The sequence below is a fragment of the Camelus dromedarius genome, chromosome 5 (assembly GCF_036321535.1).
Source record: "Camelus dromedarius isolate mCamDro1 chromosome 5, mCamDro1.pat, whole genome shotgun sequence".
NCBI classification, from domain to species: Eukaryota; Metazoa; Chordata; class Mammalia; order Artiodactyla; family Camelidae; genus Camelus; species Camelus dromedarius.
In genome coordinates, this window is record NC_087440.1 from 13553305 (window position 1) to 13579653 (window position 26349).

General features: G+C 37.8%; 1 protein-coding gene across 4 annotated transcripts in view; it reads left to right on the forward strand.

The window, feature by feature from the left end:
• MYO5A (myosin VA) overlaps positions 1 to 26349 on the forward strand; it is a 173804-nt gene that overhangs the window by 42940 nt on the left and 104515 nt on the right. For all 4 annotated transcript variants that reach the window (XM_031453033.2, XM_031453036.2, XM_031453037.2 and 1 more), the window contains exons 2-4: positions 15661 to 15771; positions 18728 to 18899; positions 20791 to 20935. In XM_031453033.2, coding sequence (XP_031308893.1) covers positions 15661 to 15771; positions 18728 to 18899; positions 20791 to 20935 — 428 coding nt within the window. The remainder of the gene's footprint in view (positions 1 to 15660; positions 15772 to 18727; positions 18900 to 20790; positions 20936 to 26349) is intronic.

Below are 26349 nucleotides of genomic sequence, written 5' to 3' on the forward strand. Positions count from 1 at the left end.
GCTTTTCTTCAAGTCTACCCTCATCCCAGTTTGATATGCAGCCCTAAAATACGCATTTTACATTGTAAAAGAAATTACCAAATTGCTGTCTAAAAAGGTTGTGTCTGTTTATCCCATCACCAGTATATGAAAATGCCTGATTGTCCACTTTCTTCCCAACACATGTTATTATCAACTTTCTAAATCTTTAAAAATCTAGTACAGGAAAAATTTAAACTGTGCTTTTAATTTGCATTTTTTAAATACTAGTGAAATTGGACATCTCATGTTTAATTTTTTAAGTGGTTTTTATGTGAGTTGCCTGTTGTTTTCTTTTGCCTATTTTGCTGTGGGGTTGCCTATCTTATTCTTATTAATTTGTAAGAGCTCTTTATACATTAAGGGAATTAGTTTGCTATGAAATTTTGGGGGGACCAATTTGTATTTTGACCTTGTTTATGATATATTTTGCCACCCAGAAGTTTTGCATTTTTCTTAAATATCTTTTGAGCTAGCTTTTCTTTCCCAAATATAAAGCCTTGGGCAACTTTTCAGCTGTTTTTCCCAGCTAAAATTCAGCTAAAAGGACATTTAGAAAAAAAGAGGCAGATGGGATCCACCTGGAGCCCAGGGGTAAGTGCTTCCAGGGTTCTTTTCTTTAGGTGACTCAAGCAGCCTGCAAGGTGTCCCGCTCATTTGCTCCCTCTGAGCTAGCTCATTACTGTGGCCCTCTCCCCTTGCTCCCTGTCCCCGAACTTACTCCCAAGGCTCTTTTTTCCAGGCGAAGAATCTCTCCTCTAGCTGCATAAGGCAATACCAACTGAACTGCTCTCCCATTCCCTGCCCTTAGGCAAAACTGACTCCTAGTTCCTCCAATAAAAGCCCCTTTGCCTAATAGGAATAACATTTTGGAAGCAATTGTGTATATTAGATAAATCCTATCTACATTCAAAATGTGAGTGACGATAGTATGCACACAAGCTGGTGGAGGGGTGAACAACTGATCACAAGCAGAAGTTGTACAGGATGTGCTTTTGATTATGATTAAAGAACTGCTGATTAGAACTAGGCTATTAGAAACATCTGGTCACTCATTACTCTGCTTAAAAGCCTTCGGTGAATCCCTGTCTTGTGCATAATTATAGAGGCCAAACTGCTTAACATGGGATGTGAGGTCTTTCATATCCTATTTTTTCAGCCATCTAAACAATATGCTCATCACTTTCATCCACACTTATTTATTGGGTCTTTATGAGGTGTTATTCTAGGTTCTGGAATTAGTGGTTGTCCATGCTCTCACAGGGGGTCCAGACTAGATGGGGAGACAGAAAATCCCAAGTAAACAAAGCATTGTATAGGGTGGCCAGGGAGGAGCTTTCTGAAAAGGAAACATCTAAACTGAGACCTGAAGTGTTGGGGGTTGAGGGGAGGATGCTCTAGCAGAGGGCACAGGAACAGCCTTGACATGAGAGTCTGGGGTATTGTAGAACAAGAGAAGGCTGGCACACCACAGCTCAGAAGAAGGGAGAAGACCCCAGTGAGGTATTACTAAACCCAGGAGCAGGGGCCATATTGCACAATGCATTGTAGAGTATAGTAGAGGAATTCAGATTAAGCGCAGTGAGGTGCTTAAATCTGGGTTTGAGGTGGAGTAGAGGTGATGACAATATAATGTAATGGTCTTAAAACTTTATCTCTCTTCTCTGTTAACAGCTCTCTGATATAGGCATTATTAGCAACCAGTTTTATGGATAAAGTTTCTGAGGAAGGAAGTTGGGTAATTTGCTCAAGGTCTTCCAACTCAGTTGGAAAATATTGAACCACTGGATCTGTCTGACTCCAAAGCCATGTGCTTAACCTTGACTCTGAATTCCCTACTGTCTAATTGCTTTGTTTTGTAAGTGAGAAAATTGAAATTCAGAGAGATTAGCAAGAATGAGGCACAGTTCAAAAAAAAAAAAGTTCTCTTCAATCTGAAAGGATAAAGAATGAACTTTTTATCTGGTGAAAGTTCAGAAAGCTGTGAAGCACATGAAGAGGGCAAGATGGACTTATTCACTGTATACATGAGAACTTAGGGGCATCTTTTGAAGCTTCAAAGAAGTAATTATAGGTCTTTAAATAAAAGGAATTACTTTTTATACAGTGGGTAGTAAGTGGAAGAGGCTGATTATCCCAGATACAGATTGAAAATAAAATAAATTTAGAGTAGCTTTTATGAAGGCTGTAGAGTGAGTTAGCAAAACGGAATCTTTTTGTATAAAGCACACTAAAATACCAATGAAGTTGTAATAGAAGCTTAAATAACTATCTAAGAAAATTAAGGTGGAAAAAAAAGGACACTATGAACTCATCTACAAAACGGAAATAGACTCACACACATAGTAAACAATCTTATGGTTACTGGGGAGAGGGGGTGGGATGGGATAAATTTGGGAGTTTGATTTGCAAATGTTAGCCATTATATATAAAAGTAGATTAAAGAAACAAATAAGTTTCTTCTATATAGCATAGGGAACTATATTCAATATCTTGTAATAACCTTTAATGAAAAAGAATATGAAAGCGAATATATGTATGTATATGCATGACTGGGACATTGTGCTGTACATCAGAAATTGACACATTATAACTGACTGTACTTTAGTTGAAAAGAAAAAAGAAAATTAGAAAAGAACAAGTAAGAGAAAACTAACCTATGTATAATAATTAAAAAATGAAAGCAGTTTTAAGTGTGATAATTTTGCAATGCTTAATTTTTTTAATGTATTAAGAAGAAATATATAAACTCACAGTTTTTTTTCAAGTGAGAAGCCACTATAAAGGGATAGAAGGAAATAACATCTTCCTCACTCATCACAGACAGAATGAAATTCTTATTTCCAGGGACATCCATTTTGATCAACTGGAAGTGTGTGGTCAAGTCAGTCCCACAACCCCAGCTTGACATCTGAGGAAAAGGTTGAGGCCCAGGCTCCTTTAGAACCTCTGCTTGCTTGTGCTGCATTTATCTCTCAAAATATTCTCTCAGCTTATGCAATTGGAAAAACTCTTGCTCAAGAACAAATGTCCTTTATTTCATGGACTAGGAGATTTTACAATCTAAAATAGAGCAACAATCGAATTTGCACTTTCTGTTATCCCCACTGTTGTGTCAGTTCCTGTCAGTCCTGTTGAGAACCGCAGCCACTCAATTCAGGTGCTCTTCTTTGTCAGCTCAGTAATACATTTAGCATATGAGGGCTGTCATAGTTGAGGGAAGAAGAGTGTACCCTTGGTCTCTCTACAAGCTTGGGAATTGTTAAGTCAGAGTTTCATAACCTCAGTATCTAATCATTTCTGATTCTCGGGTCTCTAGTAATTGTGTCACCACCACAGTCAAGCATGGCCAGCAGCTGGCCTAAGCCCAACACCACTTCTTCTGTGGTTCTCCTCCTTCAGGGTAACCCTGGGGGCACCTGCCTCCTAGGTTGCATACACCTGTTATTGAACCAAACTTGGGTCCCTTTGTCTGCTAGTAAAGCTAATCTACTGACACCCCATTGTGGTGAAGGAAGTGCAGCATTTATTGTAAGGTGTCTTACAAGGAGAACAGGTGGCTTGTGCACAAAAAAACCCAAATGTTCCAAAGGGTTTTGGCGAAGCATTTTTAAAGGCCAGGTTAGGGAGGGGCATCCCAGGGTATCCGATCAGCTCATGCACGACTCTCTGGTTGACGGTGAGGTAACAGGGTGGTGTCACAGGGGTTAACATTATCAATCCTTACGCGTCAGTAGGTCTGGGGGACTACATGTTCATGGTCATCAAGTAGTAATTTCTTCCATTTGGTGGTGGTTTTTGCATCTGTAAAAAACTCAGGAAATATACGTCAGGTACTATTTAGGTACTTCAGAGAGGGGCTAAAGCAGAGGATATAGGAGAGGGGTCTGTCCTGGGAAGGCCCCATAGGGTCCTGCTTGGTTACACACCTAGTTCTGCCTTCAGTACATCAAGTGAACACTGCAATCTTATTAGCCTAATCTGTTGTAATTGCAATTAAAAATATTAATGCTACAAAGTAGAAATTATGAGTTTTGTTCAATTAGTTTTTATGAGGATTCTGTTGATCAAAAGTCTACCCAAGCTATGGGCAGAGGGACAGGTGGCACATAAAATAGAACTATGAGTATGTTGTACAAACCTAGAGGCTCTTCATGTTTATGTGTGTCCTGTTCATCGTCTTTCAAGTAACCTCCTGTTGAGAAATGCTGCTTCATTTCTGCAAACCATCCTTGTATTTTTAAGCGTGGGTGACGAGGTTACTGTTTTCACTCATGCTTGGTAGCTAATGAAATGATTTTCAGTTCTATCACATCTGCCATGATTGGCGTTCTGTTTTAGCATAGCATTCCTTCACATTTCAAATCTGTGGGAGCTCTGTGACTCCTAAAGTCTCGTCTATTTATTTATTTATTCATTCAACAGACATCTTTTGAGCATCTACTCTGCAAAGCTCTGGGCCAAATATGGGGGTGATCCCAATGGATACATCATATATTTTCTCCTCGGGGAAGTTACAGTCTTGTTAAAGAGATAGACCTGTGAGAAGATAATTGCAATGGAATGTGGCAAGTGCACAGAGATAAAACTGGATATTATGGAAAGTCCAGTCAGGAGCCTTAACCTTAACATAGTGGCCAAGGAAGCCTTTCTGGATGTCATAACACTGAAACTGAGTTTTTTAAATGGGTTTGTTTTATTTTTAAAATTCTGTTTTATTCCAGAAAGGCTGTAAGTTTTTTTTAGATAAAAGTTTAAAAAGTAGAAGGAAAAAATGCAGAGACATAAAATAGTGCCAGAGATGTGGGTAAGAATAATGTGTGCAATAGTAATCTGCTGTAATTACTCAATTCTAATATGTACATTGGTTTTTCACATTAAGAATGTATCTTATTGGTGGTGTCCTAGGTGTTATAAAACAGGACATTCATTTATTTCATAGGTAGCTATCAGATGCCTAATATGGATCAGACAGTATGTTTAGCCCTGGATATTAGTTTTGAGCAGTATAGAAACAGTCTCTGTCATCATGGTCTTTATAGTGAAGGAAAAGTACAGGATATGTGAGAAAGCATAACAGAGGGGCTTAATTTAGATGGAGCGGTCAGGGAGGGGCTTTCCAAATAACAGATACTCAAACTGAGATGTGAAAGATACTAATCTTAGAGATGTGAAAGATCCTACTTAGGGATCAGTCACACATCCAGTGAGGCTAAGTGTTCCAGGCCAAGTTGAAGCATGAGAGGTCTTGATGCTTGAGGCAGCATGGATTGTTTAAGTGGTGGAAGGGAAACCAGTACAGTCGACCCTTGGTGGGTGGAGAAAGAGGCTAAGCAGTGAGGTAGTCGGGACTGTCATGAAATGAGGCTGGTTCTCTAAAACATTCTGGAGGAGGTGCCAAGTAATGCAAAGCTCTAGAGGGTTACGTGAATGTTTTATCCCAAGTTATTATGGGTTTTAATTAAGGATAAGACATCATTAGATTTTTCCATCTCAAAAAGACCACTTTGGCTACTGAATAGAGAATGGGAAAGGGAAAGCTTGATACAGCTTTCCCCATCAGGGTGAAAGATGATGGTGCTAGGACGGGGGGGTGGCTGTGGAGGTGGAGAGAGTTGGACAGAAGCTAGCTGTGTATGCATTGGAGGTAGGACTAAATGATGGATTTAATAAAGGGGTGTAGGAGGGAGTGGCGCTGAGAATCAGTTTCTCCCAAGAGTAGCTAACTAGCTGGGTAGAGGTGCCTGTCTGTTAATGAGATGGAGAAAATGCAGAAAGGACAGATTTAAAGGAAGATTGAAGAAGAGTTCTATTTTGGACTCATTAAATTTAAGATGCCTATGAGACATCTAAATAGAGACCTTAGGGAGGTCTGTGTGTTTGATGTTCAATAGAAAGATCTGGGCTAGAGATAGAAATTTGGGGGGAAATTGCTATTTAACCTTATAGGGGTGGGTAGGATACATTGTAAATATAAAAATAATAATAGTGATTACTAATCATACTATTAATGATGATAGCTAATACTGTTTTAATCCTCATGACAAATCTGTCATAGGCATTAGTATTACTCTCATTGTAACGCAAAGGAAAGCCCCAGGGCTGGTAAACAACAAACCCAGTCTGGTCCTAAAGCCTAGACTCTTAATGCTGCATTGGAAGAGAGGAGACTCAGCCCAGAGATCTGGGCAATTCCACCATTTAGAGGTTTGGTAGAGAAAGCAGACCTGGCACAAGAAAATGAAAAGGAGTGATTTGAGAGGTAGGAGGGAACCATGAGAATGGGCTGCCTCAGAAGCCAGGGAAGGAGTGTCCAGTTGGGTTGCCAAGGCCAGCGGTCAAATGCTGCTGAAAGGGGGCCACCCAAAGGACACACAGCAATGAAATGGTGATGAGGATGGAGAAGAGGTTTTTCCAGGCTTGGGGATAAGGTGAATAAAAGAAATAGGAATGGAGGAACCGGATGTTGTTTGCAGTTGTTAGGTCAAGTGCAAGCAGGAATGGTAAGAGATGGGACTGGAGAAGTTGGCAGGAGCCAGGTCATGAAGGCCCCGCAGTGTGCCCCAAGTTAGCACCAGACCATGATCTCAGCTAGAAGTGTCTGTCCCCAGAGCTTGGAGGAAAACAAAGAGAGCCATCTGTTATAAACTGGAGGGAACTACTTATTTGTATTGTTTCATATAATATATATGATGTCGGATTCCTTCAAAATTTACCATGTTGAATGGTGATCACTTTGCAGTGTATAGAAATATCAAGTCACTATGTTGTGCTCCGGAAACGACCACAGTGTTGTAAGTCAATTATACCTCAAAAATAAACAGATAAACTCACAGAAAAAGAGATGAGATTTGTATTTACCAGAGATAACCAGGGTCGGTGGGGGAGGGTTGGATGAAGGTGATCTAAAGTTACAAGCTTCCAGCTGTAAGGTAAATAAGTACTAGGGATGTAATGTACAACATGATTAATATACTTAACACTGCTGTGTGTTATATATGAAAATTTTTAAGAGAATAAGTCCTAAGAGTTCTCATCACAAGGAAAAACACATTTTTTTTATTTTTATTTCATGTTGCATATGAGATGATGGATGTTCACTAACTTTATGGTAAATTTATGTGGTAATCATTTCATGTACAGGCAAATCATTATGCTGTACCTCTTAAATGTTTACAGTGGTGTATGTCAATTATTTCTGAACAAAACTGGAAGAAAAAATTTTACCACGTTGAGATGTTTAAAATTACCCATGATTTTCAGCACCGAATCATTTGTCAGAGTGATCAATATTCTGTGTAGGAGGAAGACATCTATATTCAGAGGTACATATTTAACATGTCTTATACTTCTCTCTAAATTGGGAGCAAGTGTTGAAAATGATAGGAAAAGTGTGAATTATTTTGCTTAATTGGGCAACTTTTGTCACAATCAGGAGAAAGTGATTCATTGGGATTGTCTATCTTATTCTTCCTTATACGTCTTAAGCATTTTTGAAGTCAGAGATTGTCCTGGGTTTGAATCCTGCCCCTGTCATTTATTAGCAGAGTGACTTTGGGGCTGTTTGTTGAATGTTTATAAAAAGCAGTTATAAAGCATATTGTAAGAATTAAGTAAAGGAAAGGAAAGTTAGGAGTTTTCTTCATCCTAATCAAACAAAAAGCCTTGCAGTGAAGGTGATCAGTATGACTCCTTTCCTTGTTGGTGTTTCTGTTTTACCTTTGGTAATGTTTCCTAATGAGAATTTTGTAATGTGTCCTCAAACACCACTAGCTAATTGTAGATAGAAATAGTAATTTTTTTCTTGATGTACATTTTAAGACTGTGCTTGTAAAGAGACCTACTTCCCAAAATAATCTTTACAGGAATATTAAACAACTGCAGAGTCTAAAAATATTCATTCTAAAGCTCTGCCATGTCACATAAAATTCTAGAGAAATAAGATTATATAACTTTTGCTACTTGATGGTGACAAAATTTATTCATTAATTTTCAAGGTTCTTGTTTTCTTCATGAAATTCAAATAATTTCAGTGCCAGCTGGAAGCTGACTTCACAGTGCATGCAGGATTACTTCAGGAATTACAAAAAAAGCTAAAAATCTTAGTGGGGAGGGTATAGCTCAGTGGTAGGGTGTGTGCTTAGCATCCGTAAGGTCCTGGGTTTAATCCCCTGTACCTCCATTTAAATAAACAAACAAATCTAATTACTACCCCCCCACAAAGAAATCTAAAAATCTTGAATTAACTCTTTCATTTTATTCATGTATAGAAATAGATGAACCTGGAATCATCCATTTATTAAAATTTTAGTCCTTGGGAGATGATTTTTTTTGCTGTTATTCTCTAAACTTATCTTTTGGCAGAGCCTTGTTTTGTGGTCATAGCCAATTGGAATACTCAGGATGGATGCCAGGCTGATTGCTGTGGCTTTGACAGATTGTCTTAGATGAGACATTCTTAAGTCTCACCCGATGACACGGACCAGTTTAATAGGAGTTTTACATCGCAACGCAAAAAGGAACAATTTTGGAATGGGGGAGGGGAGTTTTTTCTTAATGAAATCTACTGTTTTAACTAGGGGAGAAGCGAGATGGAGTGGAAAGAATGTTTGGCTTTTAGAGTAGACATGGGTTTGAATCCCAGCTCTACCGCTTTTGAGGTCTAGGCCTTGTTACATACCTCAGAGATAGGTGGGTTCGGTTCTGGACTACGGCAATAAAGCGAATATCACAATAAGTGAGTCTTACAATAATTTCTTGATTTCCTAGTGCATATAGAAGATATATTTACACTATATGGTAGTCTATCAAGTGTGCAATAGCATTATGTTTAAAAAAAACAATGTACATACCTTAATTTAAAAATACTGTATTGCTAAAAAATGTCAACTATCATCTGAGCCTTCAGCAGGTCATATTCTTTTTCTAGTGGAGGGTCTTGCATCGATGTTTATGGCTGCTGGCCGATCAGGATGGTGGTTGCTGAAGGCTGAGATGGCTGTGGCAATTTCTTAAAATAAGACAGCAGTGGAATTTGCTGCATTGATTGACTCTTCCTTTTATGAACACTTTCTCTGTTGCATACAGTGCTGTTTGATAGCATTTTAATGTAGAACTTCTTTCAAAATTGGGAGTCAATCCTCTCAAATCCTGCCACTGCTTTTATGTAGTATTCTCAGTCCTTTGTTGTCATTTCAATCACCTTCAGAGCATCTTCACCAGGAGTAGATTCCCTCTCAAAAAAAAAAAAAAAAGGAAAAAGGAAAAAAAAACCCACTTTCCTTGCTCATCCATAAGAAGCATCTCCTCATCCATTAAAGTTTTATCATGAGATTGACTCAATTCAATCACATCTCCAGGCTCCCTTCTAATACTAGTTCTCTTGCTGTTTCCACCGTATCTGCAGTTACTTCCTCCAATGAAGTCTTGGACTCTTCAAAATCGTCCATGAGGGTTGGAATCAACTTCTTCCAAATACCTGTTAATGATGATGTTTGACCTCTTCCCATGAATCACAAATGTTCTTAATGCGATCTAGAATGGCAAATCCTTTTTAGAATGGTTCAATTACTTTGCCCAATTCCATCAGAGGAATCACTATCTATGGCAGCTATAGCCTTATGAAAAGTATTTCTTAAAGAATAAAACTTGAAAGTCAATATGACTCCTGATCAGTGAGCTGCAGAATGGATGTTGTGTTAACAGGCATGAAAACAACATTAATCTCGTTGTGCATCTCCATCAGAGCCTTTGGGTGACCAGGTACATTATCAAGGAGCAGTAATATTTTGAAAGGAATTTTTTTCTCTGAGCACTTGGTCTCAACAGTGAGCTTAAACTATTCAGTAAACCATGTTGTCAACAGATGTGCTGTCATCCAAACTTTGTTGTTCCATTTATAGAGCATATGTAGAGTAGTTTTAGCATAATTCTCAAGGGCCCTTGGATTTTTAGAATGGTAAATGAGCACTGACTTCAACTTAAAGTCACCAGCTCCATCGGCCCCTAACAGGAGAGTCAGCCTGTCCTTCGAAGCTTTGAAGCCAGGCATTTGAGTTCTCTTCAGCTATCCTAGTCTTAGATGGCATTACTTAAATAAAGCTGTTTGTCTACACTGAAAACCTGTTGTTTATTGTGGCCGCCATCATTATCTCAGCTAGATCTTCTGGAGAACTGCGGCAGCTTCTACATCAACACTTCGTGCTTCACTTTGCACTTTTACATTATGGAGATGCCTTCTTTCCCTCAACCTCATGAACCAACTTCTGCTAACTTCAGACTTTTTTTCTGCAGCTTCCTTACCTCTCTCAGCCTTTACAGAGTTAGGCCCTTACTCTGCATTAGTCTTTGGCTTAAGGGAATTTTGTGGCTGGTTTGATCTTCTGTTTAAACCACCAAAACTTTCTCCTTATCAGCTGTAAGGCTGTTTCACTTTCTTATCATGTGTATGTTCACTGGAATAGCACTTTTAATTTCCTTCAAGAACTTTTTCTTTGCATTGAAAGTCTTGGCTAACTATTCAGTGTAAGAGCTTTCAGCCTATCTCAGCTTTCTGTGTGCCTTCTTTACTAAGCTTAATCATTTCTAGCTTTTGATTTAAGGTAAGAGACCTGTGACTCTTCATTTTACTTGAGTACTTAGAGGCCATTGTAAGGTTATTAATTTGTCCAATATCAACATTGTTGTGTCTCAGGGGTAGGGAGGCCTGAGGAGAGGGAGAATAGTCAGTAGTTGGTGGAGCAGTCAGAACACACACAACAATTATCATTTAAGTTCACCATCTTATATGGGTATGGTTCATGGTGCCCCGAAACAGTTACAATAGTAACATCAAAGATCACAGATCACCAGAACAAATATAACAATGATGAAAAAGTCTCAGATATTGCGGGAATTACCAAAATGTGACACAGAGACGAAGTGTAGGTTAAGATGAATTACTTAACCTACCCTCTTACAGTATAATGTCTGAGGCCAGGAACATTCTTATAACAAATGTTTATTAAGAAATTATTATATGCAGGCCCTGTGTTGAGTGCAAAAGAGACGAAGATGAATAAGGTGCCCGCCTCTTGTCAAGTAGCCTGCAGTCTCTAAAGGGAGATAGGCAAGCCAAGTCATCATTTAGTGGGATAAGGATTCTAGGGGAAGGTTGTAGGAGGTAATGGGGACGTTGAGAATAGAGTGCCAATGAGGATAAGTCAGGAGAGTCTTCTGAGAGGAGGTACTTTAACACGGATATGAAGGGAAAGTAGGAAGGAGTCTGCTGGCTGAAAAAGGGGCGGGATTGTGTTCCCGATGGAGGAAAGGCACAGAAATGTGAGGCAGCAGGGCTTTTTCAGGGTACAGCAAACCCATAGTTTGGTATGGCTGAACAATGGTGTGGTGAGTGAAGATGGGGGGAAAATGAAATGTTGAAGAATATATTCGATTGAAGAGTAATGGTCTATTTATTTCTGAACCTAAGTGGTAGGTGTACGGGAGTTCATTATATCATTCTTTCATTCAACAAATATTTGCTCTGTGTGTGTGCATATATATAATTTCTGGAAGGCCTATTATGTTCTTTAGTGTAGAAATTCCTGAATTGTTTACATCAAAAACATGCCATAAGGGTTATATGGGTATATGTAAGGGTTATAGTAACCATATGGAGTATCCATGTTAATGTCAGGGTTCAGAGGAGGGGGTGCTGATGATTCAGGATTTTTCTCCGGCTTCAATGCATAGCCTAGAGAGACACTTAGTTTTTATTATAGGCTTATTTGAATTGTCGTATAAGGCATTTATTTTTGCCAACATTCACAATGGGATATAAAAAATGAACCAAGTAGATAGATGTTGCCAAGATGCTTATGATTTAATAGGGGAGCTAAGAAAGATGTGCACGTATGCTGTATGAAAAGTGAAGAGTATTGTACGTGGGAGTTTGGGGAAGGAGAGAGAATCATACGAGTCAGATTTTGGGGATTTGGGGACTGGTCATTTACTGAGTTATTGCTGCCAGCCTTGTTCCTGAGGTGTCTGAGGCATCAGAAACAATTACTCTTGGTGTCCACACTTTAGGATTCCTTGACTGACAAAATGCAAGTTAGCAAAACTTCCAGTGAATCATCTGCATTAATCAGGGACCTCTTGAGTGTTGTCATTGTGGTAGGATGCAATAAGAAAGATGACTGCTACCTCCTTACGCTCACAGGGATGGGTGTAACCCCTGAGAAGGTCTGAGGCCCTCCTAGGCTGACCCAGCATGTTCGGTGCCCCTCTCTGCATGTCCCCCGAACCCGCCTTTCCAGTGCTCTTCCATTAGACTCTGTCGAAATTACCTCATCATTGCCAGGCAGGCCTCAAAAAATTGTATTGTAGAAGGACAGATGGTTTTTATTTTCCTTGCAAGCTACTATGCACCTTAAATCTGTACCAGCATTATTTTGTCAGATTTTGACTGTTACCATAAAATTTAGCCCATCTCCATTTTTGTCCTTACTCTTTAATCAGGTGTTCCTTTGAATTGTCATAAATCTTCTTTGATGTGTGTTTATATTTTAGTGTTATTTGTTTTAAGCCCTTTTTTTTCTTCATCGCCTACAGTTTTTGTGGCTTTAGTCACAGTACTTCAGATTCCAAATCCTTATTTTCCCTTCTCCTGCAGTTCCTACATCAGCATTTACTCTTTCCTTGCCGACTACTCCACAAATCTCTTCTCTAACTCTCTGACTCCTTCCCCATTTCAACTGTGTTTTGCAGCTTCAGGAAAAGTCCCGAGGTGGGTCTGTGCAGTTTGCCTTTGCTATGTCTCTTCCCAGTTCTCCTAGTTTTTTTCCTTCCCTTGCCCTACCTCTGTCTTAAATAAAACCAACACAAAAGTCCCACTAACTGTTGACAAGGAGCTAAGCCAACCTAGAGGGGTTCAAAGATGGCTTAAGGAGCATATAGTCTAGTGGGAGGTGGATGGATCCATAAACAATGAAAATAAGGTCTGAGGTGTCATAAGTGAGGTATCTGAGGGACTCACAAGGCAATGAGGGATAAAACGAGAGTAGTGTGAGTGAAAAAGGGAATGAGGAGCCTTGCAGGGAAGCCTCACCCTGTTAGTTACATGACATCAGCCCTCCCTTGTCTTGCTGGAAGCTCTGTCCAGGCTGATTCACTGTGGCTAGGCTTATCTTCTGCTAGCTGCTTCTGTTTCACCAGGTCCCCAAGCTGGCTTAGTCAGTAGGTGTGTCCACTCCCATTTCTAATTCCTCCCTGACTCTTGCTGCCACGTCACATTTCTAGGCTTTTCATGTGATCTTGGGACCTTGTCGTCTTGTCTTCCCACAGTCTTCACCCTGGATGAGGCTGAACAAGCTTAGTCCTCTTCCTCAGGGCTGCCCAGGGAAAGAGTGGAAAGTAGGGTTGGAAGTGACAGAGGCAATAGGAGCAAGCATTGCCCAGGTGAGAGTCTTCTCAGTTTCAGCAGCTAAGGTTTATATACCTTCCAAACTGACCCAGTTCTGGTATAGTTGTTTCTGCAGAGTCATCTCATTGGTTAAGATGGAAAGGGACCATAAAAAGACAATAATAGACTGATTTCTGACCTATTTCTCTTTGGATACTTTCCCAAGAGATAGAGATAAGATAAAGGGGAAGTCAGCTGTCAGAGTGATGTTTGATGTTTAAATATCTTGCCTCTGGTGAGTGTAAGGGCCTTAGCCTCCCTCTACTATATGTAACGGGTTGTTAATACGTAGCTCTTGGAAGTCTAGCCTTTGGCAAAGTACCTACTCATTACTGTTTCAAAAATACTTGTGGAAATCTGAGCTGGAGCTTGCTGTGGACAAAAAACACAAAAGGTAAAAGGCACTTCTTTTTAGATTTAACTGAAAATTTAGAACAAGTCAGCCATGCTTCTACAAACTCACTTGGACCCACTTTACTTTTTTTTTTATGTTTTCATCAGAGTGGAAACAGTACACAGAAATGTTTATTGAATAAGTAAGATTTTAGTAATGTGTACAGATATTACTCAGTTTAAGGGGCTATGTAACTGTGGGAAAAGTTATGAAACAAATTTCACTAACACTTGACATTTAACATTAGCAATCACTTCTCATGGAAAAAACACTTAGTAACAATCTCAGCATGTACTTATGTTTGGTTTATGCTTTTCACAAGGTTTCTATGTAGATAAACCCTTGAGATGAACTAGATGAGGCTTGCTGTCATCCCCATTTTACATGTACTTGAAATAAAGGCTGAAAGTCCAGTCTGATAATCCTGGGATTAGAACCCATAACCTAGTTTAGTACTCGTTTCTCTGCAGACTGTTTGGACAGAAAGTTTGCATGAGTCTGTGACGATAAGAGATAAATAAAGCAATGGGTGGGTTTTTCACCATATTAACTTTTACTCAATTTAAGGAGATTCCTTTTATTCTGAGATTCTTTCAACCAGTACCAAGTGCCCATCTGTGTACCAGGCACACAGGCACTTGATACAGTCTTGAATGAGACAGATGTAAGGGAAATAATAAGTAAGCAAACAATAGCATAACAGTAAGTAAGTGCAAGTAATAGTAAGAGCTCTGAAGAAAATAAAGGAGAGAAAAGCTGGTGGTGGTAATATTTCCATATGATACATTCCTGAAAATGGGCAATAAGGTTTAGTATATGTTTTAAAGAGTGGTTCCTTCCTCAGGAGTCCAAGCAATTATAAAGCATCTCTTCATTGTGGTGTTTAGAGGATTCATTCATGTTTATACATTTTGTTCTTTTTTTTTCCCCAAAATTGACCTGAAGTCCAAAATTGGCTTAAGTTCAGAGAGTGTCTAGTTGAAGCTAAAGATCTGCTGTTTCAGGAACTCTTTTTGATACCTCTTTCATGAAACTGAGGCTATGAGAGCCAGACTTATTGCTGGCCAAATAAACCATTTTTATCATTTCACTCATCTTTATAAAATAATGAAGACAAAATACTAGACAATAATGCTTTCTCAATTTTCTTCTTATTTTTTTTTTTTTAGCAACAGAACTTTCTTTAAAGAAAATACTAGATGCCCAGTGAGTGGTCTTCTCCACACCACAATGACCTCCAGCAAATACCTGAGAAATCACTAAGGCTTTATCTGTGTATCTTGTGATAAAAAGATAGCTGTGCTGCTGAAATTGGCACAGCCACCACACCAGAGCTTCAACATCAAGTTTTGAAACCCATGGAAGTCCACATTCATTGAGAAAGTAGATTTATATGTGCATTTTAATCTAAAATTACATTTTCAGAAAGCATTTTTCTTTTATAGCAAGGTCAAATTTTAAGTGAAGCTATTTCTTCAGAGCATAGTTTTTTCCCACCAGTTTTATTGAGATGAAGTTGACCCGCTGCACTATATGAGTTTAAGGTGTACAGCATAATGATACGACTTACACATATTGTGAAATTACTGCCGCAGTACAGAGCATACTTTTTTATAACGTGAGCATGGTGGTACTACTGGGGCTGAAATACTTTTCATTTACTAATTTAAAAGTTAAATTTCATATTGGCCAAGATTTACTTTTTTCGTAAATTGTTTAATTTATAAATAAATCCATGATATGTTTTATATCTCATTGTAAAGTGATTGATCTGCTAGTTTAAATTTTTTTTCTTTTTGTCTTCTAGTTTGCCAGGGTTTGGATACCTGATCCAGAGGAAGTTTGGAAGTCAGCAGAGCTGCTCAAAGATTATAAGCCAGGAGATAAAGTCCTCCTGCTTCGCCTTGAGGATGGAAAGGTAAGAATTTTCCTTTTATTTGTTGTTTTTGGCATAAAGTGAAGGAAATTAAAAAATGTAAATTTGCTGTGACATACTTGACTTCACTTGGAATTTTGGCAAATTCAATTTTCTATCCCAATGGCTTAGTGAAAATAGCAGATACTTTAAAAAATCCAATTATTTTGGTTTATGAATGTAATATGACTAGGTTTAAAGTCACACTGAATCCTCCCAAAGATATTCCTGTTTATCTGTATTTTGTTTAGGCTACCGTTAAAACTATTTGTGTTAACTAAAAAAACCTCATTTAAGGAGCCCATCTGAGATTTGATATGTGCTAGAAGTAGCCATTTGAAAAATATTTACTTAGAAGCTATTATGTATAAAACACTTTGCTAGTGACCAGAAAAACTTAAAACCAGTTGTATCTCTGTATTGTCCCATCAGCATTCACTGCATGATTGGACTCATCTTAGTCCTACCCTTTTTAATCTCTTCACTACATTTCACATGGCATGTCACACTTTATTCTTAAAAACCTTTGTGACATTATTTTCCTCTAAACAGCTTACAATCTCGCCAGGAAAATATAGGATATAAAGAGTAGTTCAACACCACAATACTAAAGATACCAAAACACAAACTTATGATTAATTGCCAAGTGAGTAAAGCTGTCCAGACAGTTAATATGTACTGAGCACTTACTATGTGCCAGGCACAGTTCTAAGTGCTTTATATGCTATAATTCACTTAATCCTCACAGCAGTCCTATGAGGTGGGGCTGTTATTATTACCACTTAATGATGAAGAATCTGAGGCTCAAGAGAGTTTGGGACTTGCTCAGGGCTACGCAAGTATTAAGTGATGAAGCTGGGATTTAAAGCCCCGAGATTGCCTTTATGGTCTGTGCCCATAACCACTCTGCTGTATTGTGAAGACACTGAGGACTTTAGTTAGGACCCCAATAGAGGGAAATATCAGTAGGGGCTGCTCTGTCAAGGAAGCCTTCAAAGAGAAGGAAGGGTTTTGACTGATAAAAAAGATAAAATAAAAATTAAAAGATAGTTAGAATTTGGATTAACAAAGAGAAAGAGGGTGGACCTTGTGAGGATTGGAATATATTTGGAGACAGTGAATATAGCAAGTTGACTCGAGCAGAGATTTAGAAAGGTGTGTGTTCTAGTTCAAGGCTTGTGTATTAAGGTACTTGCTATATAACATGTTCAGAGGTGGCAAAAGGTATGCTCTCTGATACTAATGTCAGGTGAGAGAAGTAGATATAATTATGAGTAGTGTGACACATGATACAACAAATATAATCAGGAAACAAAAATAGAATAGAGGGCGGAGTGGTCAGAGGGTTGGTGAAGGTTAGGAGTCAGAGAGGTGTTGTCTAAAGGACAAGCAGACAAGGAGGAATGCATTTCAGGGATCTGGAGGGATTTGGGGGGCACACACAAGTTCCATGTTGTTGGGATGTGAAGTGAGAGCACACGACTGGCAAGAGGATAGGGGTGGGAATCAGAGCACAGAAGGCCTGGTGTTCATGCTGAAACTCTTTTTCACCTGGTATGCTATGGGGAGTATTGTAGTGTTCTTAAACAGAGGAAGGTGCCACACTTGTGTTTTAGAAAGGACTCATTGGTGGCAGCACGGAGGATGAACTTCAGGAGAGCAAAACAAAGACAAGGAGATTATTCAGGAAGAAGGCAGAGAAGAATCAGGCTCGATTAGCAGGGCCTTGAATGCCAAGGAATTAATTTATTCAGCATTCATTCATTGATCACCCACTCTGTTAGGCACACTGGGCTGTGATTTCTTATGTTAATTCTTAACACCAGTCCTGTGGGTTAGTAGGTGGTATTATAATTATTTTCCAAATAAGGAAGCCAAGTTCAGAGATCTTAAGTAATTCTACCCGAGATCACACAGCTGGAAGTGGCTTTTGTGTATGGCAGGGGCCAATGCAAGGACCAGTCAGCTTTGGAGAAGGACATTATACCCTAATAAACAGGTAGAGAGAGATCAAGGGGCAAATTGTAAAACGTTCCTCCTCATTTATCATAGTTTGTTACAACTTGATTTTAATATTTGACCTCTATATATCTCTTTAGTATTAACAAAAGTATTCCGTGGCTTTTTACAAAACCAGCTTATCCCTCTCTACAATTATATTGCTTTTTTTTTTTTTCCTTTTCATGCGCCGTATGTTGTTTGCCCTTAATACGTAGTTGAATGACAATCTCCATGCTTGGCTTTCCCATAAAGCCATATTCCCTTGGCTTAAAAGTGAGTAGTGTTTCCTAATTTGGGGGTCCAAGCACCTCAATAAAAATCAAGTGAAAACTATGGATTGTCTGTCTTTAAAAAGAGTACACATATGTGTGTATATTTATGCATATGTATATACACATAAAGTGTTACACCTAATTTTAGGGGATTCTTGGACCTCTTGGGGTTTAGGAGTTCCCAAATACTTACCACATGCCAGGCACTGCCTCATTTAATTTTTACCTCATGCTGTGAGCTATTCTATAATGCTTTTTTTTTTTTTTTTAACCAATGAAAGATTTAGACCACAAAATGAGTAAGTACTAGTTTGGAGATTTAAACATGGTTTAATCTGGCTCTAGAGCCAAGCGCTTGACCACTCTGTTATACTATTACTTGTAACAGGTGAAGGGAAAAAAAAAGCTTATTTTACTAAAGATAAAAAACTCTGATCAAGGAACTAGGTAAAAAAAATTCAGCCTTTGACTTTTCGAACTACATTGGAAAAAATGTGAATATGAGTTAATATGTCTGGTGAAAACGAAGACTCTCTTTATTCTTCTGTGGTTTTGGAAGGTGCCAGGAAAAGAATGCATTTAATAGCTGAGAAGCAAATCAGGAATAAGAAATAAGCAAAATGCATGGGCCTGCTTTGTGTTTAATGTCATGATTTATCCAGATGCTGTATCTCGTGCATTTTCAGGATTTGGAATATCGTCTAGATCCAAAGACCAAGGAGCTGCCTCACTTAAGAAACCCTGACATACTTGTGGGTGAAAATGACCTCACAGCCCTCAGCTATCTTCATGAGCCTGCTGTGCTCCACAATCTCAGAGTCCGCTTTATTGATTCCAAACTTATTTATACATATTGTGGTAAGTGTGCATTGCTGTCTGAGTGGACTGTGGATTCTTTTCTGTAATGGACATAGCCATGGAAATATCGTGCATGAGGGAAGAAGGCTGTGTTTGGATCTTCTCTTAGAGACAAAAATCACTTCAGAGTTATCAAAAAGACTTACCAGTGTTCATTAGCTAGTTGCATTTTATGCTGAATAAACTCCTTTGCGAATTTACATAATTTTGCTCAAAATAAAAAGAAGTGGGCCCATCTTTTGGATTTTTCCCCCCACAGAAGTCATATGCCAGATTCAATACCAATTTGCGAGTTATTTTCATCTCTTGCAAAAACCACTACATGAAGAGTACATGTCCAAAGACTTACCCCTGGGTGGGATCAAGAAGTTTAGTGTTCTCTTTTTCTCAGTGACTCAGAAATGCAGGACTGGCTTGACTCTTCGTAATAACCATTCTTCCTTGATCTGTTTGCCTGGGCCCCTGCTCATTTCAGTATTAGCAGCCGGTGAGCCAGCTCAGGATTTTTTTCTCTCAGCAATTAAGCATGCACATGTGTGTATTCCCCCTTTCCTTCCTTTTTCTCTTTCTCTATTTTCTTTTTATTCTTTATTTTCTCCCCCATCCCTAGCTCTTTTTTCTCTACTGACTTCTTATTTTTCTTTCACTAATCATTCTCTTCTGAGACTCAGGTCTGGGATTTCCATTCATTTCCTTCTAAGTTTCTTTGCTAAGTGTACCCAGCTCAGTGCTCAGCATTTCATCATTACGTCCCTGTTTTGAACAGGGACAGCTATCTTTTCTTCTTAAAATAATTTATATTTTTAATAGCCTTGATATTTGCTCTTTTTCTTCCCTGTCTATTAAGTGAATATTTCTTTTTCTCACTTTTCTTTTTTTTTTTTAATGTATCTTTTTCTTGCACAGATGCTACCTTCTCAGTGAAGCCTTTCCTGCCCTCCCTGTCTTTTCTTTCTTCTCAGTATCTGTCTTCCTTCTCTGTTTAATTGTTCCCCCTTTTCCTTCCTACTATCTAACCTATCATATATATTTTTTCTTACTTATTTTGTTAATTGTCTGAGTTTCCTTCTAGAATATAAGGTCCACAAGGGCAAAGATTTGTCTTTTTTTTTGTTTGCTGTTGTAAACCTAGCACTTAGAAAAAACTTGAAGCATAGGTGGAGCCAAATAAATATTACTGAATGAATGACTTTCTTAAGTTAATACACATCTGCTGTAAAATTTAAGGACTTTTTTTTTAAAGTATAAAAAAGGAAAAAGAATTACACATAATTCACCACTGAAAAATAACCAGTATTATGTTGTCTTGTATCCTATCTGTGTGTATATAGAAGAGTATAAATAGATGTAAAATTAGAATCAGTCTATATATAGTTTTGTGTCATGTTTTCCTATGATATTTAATATTCTTTATAAGCATGATTTGTGGTGGTAGCACAGTAGTCTGTTACATGGATATAGCAGGGTATTTAATCACTTTCCCTTTATTATGTATTTTATTTCCATTTTTGACTGTTATGAATAAAATTAATGATAAAAAATCTTTATTTTAAAAAAGCCCTTTACATGGTCTATGATTATTTCATTTGGATAAATTTCTAGAAGTGGAATTTTTGGCTTAAATATTATTAAAATATTTAAACTTCTTTTAACATTGCCACAATTTTCATTATTTTAAATAATGTAGTCATGCTTTTAAATAGTGTTTTAGTTAGGACTAGGTATAATGAGTTCAGAGGCAAAGGCTATGATATATTTTGATCCTTAACAGTTTGTTAGTTTAATAGTAACTGAAATTGAATTTGTGTTAACTGTGATTCTCACTTTACCAAGTTTGATATGCCCAGTAGGATAGCACTGACTTCTTTTGCTTTTTCACCTTCTCCTCCAGGTATAGTCCTAGTAGCTATAAATCCTTATGAACAGCTGCCTATTTATGGAGAAGATATTATTAATGCATATAGTGGTCAGAACATGGGTGATATGGATCCACATATCTTTGCAGTAGCTGAAGAAGCTTACAAGCAAATGGCCAGGTGGGTGGAAGCTCTGTTTATTATTTCATGAGTCTTATTAAATGCGATAATTCCTTCTTTGCTGAGTCACAGATATTTTGAAATACAGTGAATAACAACTTGTAAATTATTAAATAAACGGCCTTGATTAATTTGTCTTAGATGGCCTGCATTATTATTAAAATAACCTCACGTTTGCAAAAGGACATACAGTTTTAATTGTAATTCAGTGACTGTGCAAGGACAGATGTTATGTTTCACAGATGAGTGGATCAAGGTTTTGGAGGTATTATGTGACTTGCCCAGTGTCATCAGCTAGTGAGTGTTAGACCAGAACTAAAAGGCCTAAGTGCTAAAGGAAATCTGTCTGTATCTAGGAGAATTTCTCAAGGAAAGTGTGAATTTTACAGTTAGCATACATTAGGGCATCAGTGGTCCTGAATAGCATCAGGAAAATGTCTTTGATGTAATTGTGGAACTTCATATTTTGAGAGTGAAGAACAGGAGAAAAAGAGCTACTTTCAAGACTAGATTATTCTCTTAGTAATGTAATGTAATGCAAAACTATACATGCATAGAAGAATAGTCCATTTTTAACACTTCTACAGGTAAGAACTTGGCATATTGTAAATGTGATATGCGAAACCTTCAAGCAATTTATGGAGAGAAAACTAATACTGCAGAGGTTTTTATTTTCTCCTTTCCAACCAGGGAGAATGTTTGTACATGAAGGGACCAGTGTAAGACAGAATTTTAGAATTGCTTCAATGACAGAGTCCATAGGAGTCATTGTGACCTTTTATTAAAACACTTATGGTATTTTTCCATGCAAATTTATCAATCTTTTCTTTTATTGCTCTGGATTTTGAGTCATTTTAAGAAAACTTTCACCTACACCAAGGTAAGAGAGGAATTAATCCTCTTTGCTTCTAGTCCTTGTATTGTTTTCTAATTTACCGTTAGGTCCCTGATCTCATTGAAGTTTATACTTTGGTATGATGTGAGATACGGATCTAAATTTATCTTTTTTCAAATGGCTATCCAGCTATCCCAGGATCACTTATTAAGAAACCCATCTTTTGCCCCAGTTATTTGAGATGCCGCCTAAAATTTATGATTAGAATATGACTATCCTAAATTTTCTTATGTTCTTGGATTAATTTCTTGGCTTCTATCCTTTCAACTCCCTTTATCTATTCATGTCCCAGCACAACAGTGCTTTGGTTATTGTGGCTTTTAGTATGTTTTAGTGTCTGATACCGTTAAACCCCCTCCTAGTTTATCTCTTTCATTATTTTCCTGGCCATCCTTGGGTGTTTGTTGTTATATATAGACTTTGGTATCAGCTTATCCAACTTCAAAAAAATATATATTCCTGTTGGCTTACAGAGGAGAAAAACTCAGTGGGCTGCTGAATCTGTTTTTCTTCTCATGTTCTTGTTTCACATTCTTGCCAGTCTTTTTTTATGCTGGAGCTGATTGCTCTCTGGTAAATAAATAACAATATTATTATTTGCCTTAAAACATCAGTTTGTTTTCTTTTGTTTCCTTAAAACCAGGTAATATTGATTGTTTTCATTTGGTATATTTTTTTGCTCCGTTGTGAATAGTAAGAATAAACATATTTTATTGACTAAGTTTCATTGATGGGTTTTCTTGAAATAAATTAGTTATGTGCATAACCTTGGTGTAATGGAAAAGATAATCATACTAGTCACAGCTCCATCAGTAAATAACTGTGTGAGCTTAAATCTTCTGGTCTCCCTGGGCCTCAGTTTTATCAACACTTTCAGTAGATGGTTTAGCTCTGCATTTAAGATTTTCTGAGGTATGCATCTGTTATCTTTTTATTTCCTAGGAAGTAATGCATAAGCCTTTTACTCTTTCTAGTGGAGGGCAGACTATAGTAAAGAGCTAGTAGCAAAGCAGAAGGAGCATCTCTGGAAACTAGGAGATGTGGAATGTAACAACCCAACTCTGCTCTAACTGTGCATAAGCCATCTAACCTCTCTGTTATTGTTTCCCCAATCGAGGAGAAGATAATACCTGTCATGCTTACTTCAGAGGTGAAAATTATATTAGATGATAAACATAGAAAGCACTTTGAAAAATACCATTCAAATATAAGCTGTTAGTATCATCACAGTCTTTTCATCATGGTGTCTCATGTCTGCATTCTATTTGCGTCTATTTTAGCTACCCATCACGTTTTACTCCTGACTCTATTGCCAGGCCTTCCCTTAGTGTGCCCCTTCTTTCATTGCCCAGGCAGTCCCTGAATGCTTCCTGTCCTAAAGTTCATTGGCCAAGTGGATGCTGGCTTTTAAAGATTGTAAAATCTCTCCTGTTACCAACTATACCACTGACTCACCTGCCATGTGGTACCAGGTATCCTACTTGTGCAAATAGATTTGAAGTAGTGAGTGCTACCTGATAAGGAATTTTACATATATATAAAAACAAGGTGGATTAACTTCTATTAGTTAATAACTACCACGTTTAGAGGTATACTTTGTGCCAAGCTTGGTGTCAGGCATATTACGTCTAATCTTTATTACATCCCTGAGAGCAGATGCATCATCACCCCACTTTATAAGTGAAGAAACTGAGGAAAGTAACTTTCATGGTATCATGCTAATAAATAGTATCTGGGAGGTAAGATTTGAATCCAGCTCTGAGACTCCAAAGCCTTTCTTCTTTATTATTTAATTTTCTTACATCCAACTACACGGCCCTATTCGAACATGTCTATTTCCTCAGATTAAGATTAACACACTTTTATTTATGTACCTTTTATTCAGCCTGGTGTATCACTTTCCATGCTCCTTTATCTGCCTAATTTCTATTTATTCTTTATGATTCCACGCAAGTTTTACTTTGAGACCACTTCAACTCCTGGTAAATGATTTCTCTTCAGAATTCTTTATTATATGAATTTGAGACTTACTGAGTACTATACACAATAAGGTTGTAGTAGGAATGAAGTACAGTAAGTATAAGAGTCTATAAAAATTACAAACAAATAAAATTGGCTATGTCTATTATGGCATCTTTATATTAACTTCATAGGCTCTATACTGATGGAACAGGAACGTCAGGTTGACGTGAAAAGGTCTGGCAGCCATGTGACAGGCTTCTCAGCAGGAACTAGCTGTGTCTCTGGGGATGCTTATTTTCATTTCCTGAATGATCTGTGTGTCTAGCTTTCACCAGTGTGCCAGCACACTCTTACAGTAAATATTCACACTTAAAAAATACTAAATATTGTCCTTGTGAGCTCATTGTCTAGTATCAGCTTTAGAGTTTAAGTCTTTTCTTCTTGGGATTGATCTTAAAAGCAGAAATCTTGGAGAGACATAGCAGAGCCCCTTGGTTTTTGACAAGTGATAATAATGTGGAAAAACTTTGCACCTCTCTAACAAGAGAGACAGGGATCAGAGTCTGAAGTGAAGCCACATCACAGTAAATACAAGACTTTGGAAGAAAGCACCATTTTACACTAACTTAATATTTTTCCCTTTTTAGCAAGGGATCAAATAAGGGAGAAGCAATTATTGAGTGCCTGCAAAAAAATAAAACTAGGTTTTGTTTCAAGAAAACATTCACTTATAAGCTAAAAATTAGACCTAGGTGCCTGTACACTTAACCAAGGTACATGGCAACACTTAGTGGGTGGTTATCAGTGAGTCACCATCAAGGTAGGTGGATATAGTAAATTGTGTTCTGCATGAGTCAGGTCTGAGGCTGGCATTACTCTGTTTCCTCATTAATGACCTGGATGTAAATGGAAAGTATGCTCTTTAAGTCTGCAGAGGACAAGATGATGGTCTTGGAAGATAAGAATAGTATTCAATATGAGCATGATAAACTAGAGATTACATTTTTAAAGGGAACAATTCAGAAGGAAAATGTATAAAATAATATGCCTGATACAAAATGAAATCTTAATAGATATAATCTAAGGAAAGGCTGAACAGACCAAATAGATAAACCTATAGATACTAAACAGACATAGATAGATAGTGGGGACCATAGAAGGAAAGTAGACTGACATGTATCATGTCTCTCTTTCATCAACCCAGAGTGGTGTTCTGTCCTTGAATAATTTGTTTCCTGGAGTTTCAGGTGTCTCTACATTGTTTAATTCCCATTTCCTTTCCCCCTATACAACCTAGTTTTCTCCTAATTATCATATAAGAGTCAATTGAGGCATCACCTTCTCTGGAGAGCATTTCCTGACATCGCCTCCTCACATCTCCCTCTAGTCCCATATCCCTTCTCCATGTTTTCATAATGTCCTGGAAAGACCTCTCTTCTAGCAGTTACACCACTGTATTTTAACTGTACATTTCAGTCTCTCCCAATAGGCTATGGCCCTAGAGTATTTTATCTTCATGAAGTGCTTGGCACATTGTGGCTACTCATTACATGCTTGTTGAATGAATGAACGAAGCAGTATTTTTAGGTGGTGACTTTTAGTTCACATTATAGTCAATAGAAGCTCCATTGACTGCAACGGGTCCCAACAGTTCACCTCTGCTCCAAGGAACCCAGTATCCGGGCCATATAAGATCACTGCAGAGGCCCTTGAGAGTACTGGCCAAGCTAGGAAACATGAATTTTCAGTTCATGCATCCGTAGGTTGCTCCAGATTGATCTGTCCTTGATGAAGAGTGGTGAATCTCTGTTCCTTAACTTGGTTTTATCAGGCACTTGATGTGATATCTACATCACAAATGTAAAAGAAGGTTCTTATAAGGACAAGAGTACCTAAAGGATTATGAATAGTGGTTGATCAGCTAATTAAAATTTCGAAGAACAATCAGATATTATCTACATATATGTGATAATCTAAAGCTTACAGCTCTATGAATAGAATAGGGTAGACTCTGATACTCACTTTAAAACCATAAAATGTTAATCTCTGATGTTATTGTCAGTTTTCTCCTCATTTCCATCACACTGTTTTGCCCTCTGCATGTCTTTATTATGCATTACCCGTCTCCCTTCTTTGCCTCTGTTTGGCTCTCCAGTTCTACCTGTCTTTGCTCTTGTCTCTTTTTGGCTTTTCTTTCTATGGCCACATATAACTGAAAAACATTTTAAAGACTTTTTTGTACTTATTTTGTAAAGATTTCTGTTTCCTTCTTAATTTGAAAGCAGGCAAATGGATTGTTTTACCTTTTTTCTCTTTGTAGCCCTTTATTGATTTTGCCCATCTCAGATTCAAGAGTCCTATAGAGAAAAAATGTTGCTCATTTCATAATAGTCATTCAAGACCATCTGGGTATTTGTAGTCCTGCCCTGTTCCGATTGTTCTCAGTCCCAAGAGTTTACCTGGCTTAGAATATAGGCTCCAACATCTGAAAAATCAACTCCAGAGTTAGTTTGAGTATTAGTTTATAGTATTTTAGAATTTGAAGGGGATTTTAGAT